At 30.4% G+C, this 7,525-nt stretch overlaps 1 protein-coding gene across 9 annotated transcripts; it reads right to left on the bottom strand.

Moving 5' to 3' along the window:
* Nucleotides 1-2,111: 2,111 nt before the first annotated feature.
* Nucleotides 2,112-6,245, bottom strand: LOC110644585 (uncharacterized). 9 transcript variants are annotated; one of them, XR_002492852.2, is made up of 9 exons: nt 6,087-6,245; nt 5,681-5,995; nt 5,371-5,464; nt 4,770-4,888; nt 4,574-4,681; nt 4,281-4,415; nt 4,133-4,191; nt 3,882-3,942; nt 3,461-3,783 (listed from the first exon to the last, which is right to left on the bottom strand). XR_002492852.2 is itself a non-coding variant. In XM_058145909.1 (8 exons), exons 2-7 carry the CDS (start codon nt 5,993-5,995, stop codon nt 4,150-4,152), a joined length of 813 nt encoding a protein of 270 aa, XP_058001892.1. In that variant the 5' UTR covers nt 6,087-6,245; the 3' UTR covers nt 2,112-2,457; nt 4,133-4,149. The 9 variants fall into 9 exon arrangements, 7 of the variants coding, with proteins under 7 accessions (XP_058001892.1, XP_021653134.2, XP_021653133.2 ...); XM_058145909.1 differs by lacking the exons at nt 3,461-3,783; nt 3,882-3,942 and adding an exon at nt 2,112-2,457; XM_021797442.2 differs by lacking the exons at nt 3,461-3,783; nt 3,882-3,942 and adding an exon at nt 2,113-2,390.
* Nucleotides 6,246-7,525: the final 1,280 nt, after the last annotated feature.

Raw genomic sequence — 7,525 nt, 5'->3', positions numbered from 1 at the left:
TTGATTTATTTTTATAGGAAATTTATGAATAATATGTAATTATATATATAAATTATTTAATTTTATTGATTAATAGTTATTAGGTTCAAATCAAGATTTAAATCATACAAAATAACTTAAAAATCAAGTCTAAATTAAAAAATTCATCAAAATTCAAAACCGATTGATTCGAACCGAATCGAACCAAAATAGATTGTTTTAGTTCGATTTAGTTTTTCATTCATTTTGATTTGATTTGATTTCTAAAATATAATAATTCGATTAATTCAATTTTAATGGTAAAGTTTGATTTGATTCAATTTGAACCGAATGCTTAGCCCCTAGGCCACCCCTCTACACTCATCCTAAGGATAAAAAATAAAAAAACCTAGAGAAACATCACATATAAGAGCAGAAACTAAAAAGCTCAGAGACTCCTAAATCTTCGAAGAGCTTTAATGACAATCAAAATAGTATGATGGGTAAGTATTAGTTTCAATTTATATTTATTACTGGACAATAAATAAAAGAATTATTAAAAATTAATTTATATGATGTGCTATTAATTAAATAAAAATATGCGTAAATTGATTGGTAATAGTATAATAAGATAAAAATATGATATATCATTTCGTAAGTTACACTTAGCACAAAATTATTAATTATGGAAATAAGTCAAAACATATAGGGACAAACCCCACTTATTTATCAAACACCACTCAAATAGGCACCCCATAAGACCAACTGTAGGTTGAGAGACAGAGACAGAGAGAGATAGCAAGAGCACCAAATGAAGGGAGAGAGAGAGAGAGAGAGAGGGAGAGAGAGAGCAAACAAACAAAGAAAGGAAGGTAGTAATGTGTGTGTGAGAGAGAGAGAGAGAGCAAGAAAAGGGAGATGAAGAGAAAAATTTACAAAAATTATTGTGCAAAAAGCAAAAATTATTATTTTTAAAAATTTACAAAAATTTATTATTTGCATTTACAAAAATTATATTGCGCAAAAAGCAAAGCTAAGCAAAATATCTTGCCGACATTCACATTATCCAATTCCAAGCAAATCCTTTCATTTCAATTTTCACGTGACTTGAAATTGTGTACTCTCTTGTGGGCTTTTTCCGCCTTGTGGCTTTGCATCTTGCGTGTGTGTTTCAGTTTCTGATGGGCAATAAATAGTAAATTCATAATAGAGACACAAACTGGGCTGGAGTTCTGAGAGAATTAGACCCATGTAATCATTGCTTAATATGCCATCGCCATGCATGGGTCATCAGACCAAGCTGACTTCAACTCCCAAGTTTTAACTTAAATCTTAAGCCCAACTCAAACAAAAACATACACAGTATGCATGGACCGACTCAGTTAGACCTTTTACAAAAGGAGGTCCAAATTCCAACCAAACCAACCTGAACTTTAAAAAGGCCAGATCAAAGTGGGCTCGAATGGATACCAAAGTAGTAATAATCATTAAGGCTATATTTAATTTTACATAATGTAATGTAATATAATTAAATAAAATTAAAATTATAATATAATATAATTATTATATTTCTATATTTAATTATAAATAAAAATATAAACAACCTGATGCGAAGATAATTTTTACTTTAATATTTAATTTATTTATAATATTAAAAATAAGTGATTAATGATAATTACAGTGATTAGTGATTAATTATTGAATGATAGTGCTAATTAAGTGGTAATAGTAATAATGACAATGACGATAATAGTTGTTAGGTGATAGTAATAATAGTAACAACGATAATAATATGATAATAGTGTTGGCAATGGTGGTGATAATGGCCAGATAGTGATGACAGTAATAGTATCTAAGTGATAATAACGGTGATCAAATAATAGTAGTGATAAGAGTGGTTAGTGATGACAAAATAGTAATAGTGATGGTAATAGTGACAATGATAACTGATGATAATGATGATAATGACAAAAATAAATGAAAAAATTAAAACAAAAATTATAATCATAATTATATTTATTTTTATGTATAATAATTGTTACATTACTTTTAAGTATAATTAATTATATTATTTAATTATCATTCTATTAATATGTTATCAAATTATGTAATCAAATATGCAATATAATTATCCAAATCTAATTACATTCTTACCAAACATCACCTATACATAAGCTAACTTTTTTGTAATGATTAAATATTTTCTACGGGTTTTTGCTTAATTAAACTAAACCACATTCTGTTTAGTTTAAATTGTTCTCTGAGTCAAACGGTGAGAGACACCTGAAGAAGATACCTTGTTACATTGACAAAAAAGAACAGAACCATCAATATATTAGCCTCCAAGTAGACCTGGCCACCAGTCCGGTCCAAGTCAATTCCAAATCAGAATCAGCAATTTCAATCTTTTAGCGATTCGGTTCACATGGCGCCTTCCCATGTTCACATTGCCAAGCCAGAACACCAATTCCGGTTCAGGGTCGAGGACGGGAGCCAAAACTAACCCATATATAAGATTCGAGAGATAAATTTCAACAACTGTCCCTGAACTTATATAATTGTAACACTACAGTCCTTTAACTTTAAAATATAATATAAAACTCCATAAACTTTCAAATTTTACACAGTAAAATCCCTTTGACTTTCAATTACTGATTTTTCAGTTAGAAACTGATGTGAATAACTCCTGCATGACACTTAATCAACATTTCTCTCTCCTCTCTTATACAAAATGTAAAATTATTCTCTTTACATATGAAAATTTATTTTGTCTATAGAGAGAAAAATGATTTAATTTACATATAACTTGAGAGAGAAAAGAGAAATACTGACTAAACTCCATGCTGAAACTGTTTAGGCCCACGTCTAATTGAAAAATTGATAATTGGAGGTTAGAAGAATTTTATTGTGCAAAATTTAAAAGTTGATGAGGTTTTATGTTTTTTAAGTTGATGGACTGTAATGTTACAACTAGATAAGTTCAGGAACAGTTGTCAAAATTTATCCAAGATTCGAGCCAAGTGAAAAAGTGCTTTGCAATTGGGGGATTTTAGGAAGCGGATTTCAACAGAAAAGAATATTGTACGCAATTACTACACAAATACAACAATAAAAGAGCAGATAAATTATACAAATGGTATTTCAATTTAGAAATATGTAACAATATAATAACATAAACCCGCCTTTTAAGTAACATAAAACCTACTTGTAACTTTCAATAGCTGAATTTTAAATTATTTATACCGACCTGATATTTGTCAAAATGAAATATTATATTTTCACATATTGATAGTTTTGGTAAACAAGTACTGGATTACTGAAGTGTCATTTTGTGCAATTTAATGGGGCTGTAGATAAATAAATAACAATTATTATTATTTTTTTTATAAGTGTCAAACTAATAGAAAAAAAAATGTCTTTTTTAATCTAAGAAGTGTCATACCGACAAAAATAATCTAGAAACTGGCTACTAAATATCATAGGGAGTTTTATATTATTTAAATTAAAGATGAAAAGAATTTAAGCTACCATTTATGTAATTTTCCCTAAAGAGGGCCATAACCATCACTCAAATGAAATGTTTACACTTCAGGACCAACAAACATGAACCAATTCATCGGATGCAACCAACAATATATAGTATTGAGTAGAACCAACTTTGACCTCCAAAAGTAAATTCAGACGAGTACAAAATATCTCACTTGAACTTGACTCATCAATTTATATACCATTAGAGAAAATTATCACTCCTGGATTTCTTTTATCAGGTTTCATAACCACTTCAGCAAAATGGTTTGTTCTAATATTATGACTCAAGATTGTATCCTGCAGAACAAAATCACATATGCATTATCATTTGGTAGTCACCTATTTTTTTTTTAAGTGATACATAACCCATTGGGCTGTTTGGTACTTGAGCTTACTTGCCAAAACCCTTTGCATTAAGCAAGTTGAACTTTAGTAGCAATGCCTCCTTGGTAGCCACTACCATGCAGTAGGAATGATAAATAGGTCAAACCGGCAATTTACAGCCGAGGGAATTTAATATTTTGTTAACAGATTAAATTCTCCCAACTATGGACTATTTGACATTGGAATTTGAAAAAAAAGCTATCCCCTATAAGCAAAGAGAAAATTCCAATGGAAGGGAAAATAAAACTACAAATGCACTAACCTTTAATCAATTGGTTCTTATGATTGAGAGTGCTGCTCCTCAATTAAAGTTTGAACTCTCTGCAGGATAACACCAGAAACCAGTCAATAACAAGAAAGATCAAAACAAATTATGAAAAAAATGTTCAAAGAATGTCATTCAGCTTTACCTTCACAGAATTTCCGACTTCCTCTAGTTTCTGTAGTAGCATTAGGCCCCCCGAATTAGGAATCAAATCATGCCTGAGAGATTTTGATGGAGACATCTGCAACAACATCAGGAAGAAGTTTATGAATTGAAGACCCTGACAAGTGACAACAGTGAAGGTTCATGTCCATAATGATGGGTTGACTATGTTCAAATCTAAAAGTTCTTCATTTGCTCATGCAAGAATGTCAGGGTGATGTTAAAAACATCCTAAGGAAGGTGGGAGAAGAAACTAGTTAAAGTGATTTGCCATACCCAAGGGGATGATGGGTGACCTATCCTCAAACTAGGAATGTCTTCAATTGTGGAAACTCGTCTAGACCCAAGCTCACTTCTCATGTTCGATAGCCGAGTCAACACTGCCTGGAAAGGACACCATGGCACAGAAGTGGTCAAAATTTCTTCTTTTCAAGTAATTTATGGCCACTAATATTTGACAGACAGAGAGTACCTTCTTGAAAGCACTTGGATTTGCAATGCCTTGAATTTGAACATCATCACTTGGTGGCCTTCTTACACCAACATTCTCAATTCTCAGAGAGTAGATGCCAAAAAGAGACTGTAAATATCCTGACAGTAATTGCACAAGACTTATTAAACTTTATTGAAACAATGGCAAAACATAGAAATGAACCCTCTATCATAAGGAAGGAAGAATTATCTCAAAGAAATGCTGGGAAGTAACACGTTTTTTTTTATATAAATTTTAGCGTTAGAATAAAGAAAATCGTAAGAGTGAAATAAAATAGCTTGGCAATGCCTATGCTTTTCAAGTATATATTTATTCATGTTCCCAGTGGAGGTTATACAAAGTTTAAAGTCAACCAAAATGATTAAAGAAAAGTATATCTTCAAAGTCATCATGAATTGTATGAGGTTTTGATTAATTATTATGTTAGATAGATTTAGCAATTATGAATAGATTTAGCACTCATTTTCATAATAGGCATTTCATCATCCTATTAAAAAAAAATATAGTTAAAGGTGAAGATGAACACAGATCAACAAAAGAATCCAAACTTAATGCAAGATTAAGTTCTGCTAACATATACCTTGCTCAATTATGACGTCTGCGACTGAAGGTAATAAAACATGCTTCTCTTTCTTTAACACCCCAAAACAAGGAAATGCTACTGGTTTTGTAACCTGAACTAAAGAACCAAAGCATCAACTAATGCAATAACACATCATGCATAACTTTGTGTGATAGAAAGAAAATAGTTGCAATTATACCGAACCCACATTCATCCATCCAGAATACACTCCAATTCAGGAAAAAGCAATGAACCCATTAAATTTTCAATCAAAAGAAATTGCTATGCAATGACAATGCACCAAGAAAAAGAAGAAACTCTAATTTACTTTGTATACAATGGCATTAGGAGTGAGATATAGTTTTCTGGACCGAATATCTTTCCGCAAGATATATCTCCGTACAGGAAGATACAGAAGCATGAATAACCCAATACCCCAAGCCAATATTAGCAGCAATGAGTACATAACCCATTGAACAGTTTGGTACTTGATAAATTTCTCTTCCATCTCTTCAAATGATGCCGTATAAAGTACTGTGTCATCATTAGATTCAGTATCTTCACCAGAAGCACCGCCCCGCGATTCCAACAATAAACCCTTTTCCAAGCTATCAATTTCCACAACTTTATCAACAGTCCCCATCTGAATCCACAATTGAAATAAAAATGATTGCTTTGATTGACAAGTCAACTGAAAGACCTTAAAAAGAAAGGGGTTTTACGCGAAAGCTTACAGATTGATCAGCAAACAGTCTTCTTTTGACGGGAGGAGCCAGAGCTTCGAAAATGGGAGACAATAGAATATACTAACTGCTAATGTGCGCCTCTTTCGACGCTGCGAGTTCCCCCAGCAGAAAAAAATAAAAGGCACAGATCGCGGCAGTGGCCCAACGTGCTGAGCCCAGGGTCTATTTGTATAAGTCTGTGGAAATCATAGGCCTTGCTAGATTTCTGGCCATGAGCCCAATTCATCTTGAGTTGCTCAAGTCTTCGGCTTTCAAAACCAAGAAAATGTAGTTTTTTTTTTTTTTTTTTTAATTCAAATGAGGCTTAAAAGATTAAATAATTTTTTTTATTCAAGAGATAATATTCAGTTCATAAAAAGTTTAAGCCCTGTTCAATTATAAAAAAATTAGAGTAGTTATCTGAAAATTTTAAAAAATAAAAAATAAAAAATTTGTATTAGTTTTCTTAATTTTTTAAAATTTAATTAAAATTTTAAAAACAATGAGAAAACAGTTTTAAGTTTTTTTTTTATTGTTTTCCTTCATAACAAAAGTCTTATTTTTCAAATGAAAAACAATGAATTTTTTATAATAAAAATTATACTATAATTTTTTATAATTAAAATTAAATAATTATTTAAAAAAATTTAATGATAAAAAATAATTATTATATTATTATAAAATAAATGAATAGAACATATTAAAATAATTTTAATTATAAAATGAATTTTAAATGTATTTTATAATGATTTATTTTTTTAATTATAAAAGATATGACAATTTTTTTTAATTTTTTGTATTATAAAAATTTTTTTATTATTAAGAAGTAAACACGTTTTTTATATTTTTATTTATTTTTTTATAAAAAAAAATAAAAATTTTCTTAGAAAATAAAAATAAAAAACTATTTTCCATAAATAAACATGCCCTTAAACATAAAATTGATATACAGGAAAGATTAAATTAGCATCTAAATATTCCAGAAAAAGGCCTGTGCCAACTCTCCAAAATATTCAATATTTGACCAAATCATCTTCATCCTCTCTTATTTTATCCATAATCAAATTAATTATGGATCAACATGTATTGTAATTAATGGCAATTGGCAAAGAGGGTAGGCCACATGGTCTTAATCTATTTTAAGGTTTGGTTTTTTTTCTATCAAGAGGTAAGTAACACACATGAGTTAAGGATAAGATTGAACCACTCTCAAAACCATGACAATTTCGATAAAATTGTTAGTCTCATATAATTCAAGCATGCACACTCTCACCACACGATGTGGAATCTTGAAGGATCAGCTCTTGAGTACGCCCAATTCATTCACGGACCTCAACCAGAGCTACTCGTGGACACTACTCCTCCCTTGTTTTCATTCAGGTTTTTTTTTTTTTGTCAAGAGGCAAGTAACACATAAGTCAGGGACAGGATTTGACCGCTATCAAAAT

This window comes from Hevea brasiliensis, chromosome 4, assembly GCF_030052815.1.
Source record: "Hevea brasiliensis isolate MT/VB/25A 57/8 chromosome 4, ASM3005281v1, whole genome shotgun sequence".
In the NCBI taxonomy this organism is placed as follows: Eukaryota; Viridiplantae; Streptophyta; class Magnoliopsida; order Malpighiales; family Euphorbiaceae; genus Hevea; species Hevea brasiliensis.
Note: the sequence above shows the minus strand (reverse complement) of the source record. Positions and strands in the feature narration are given on the sequence as shown.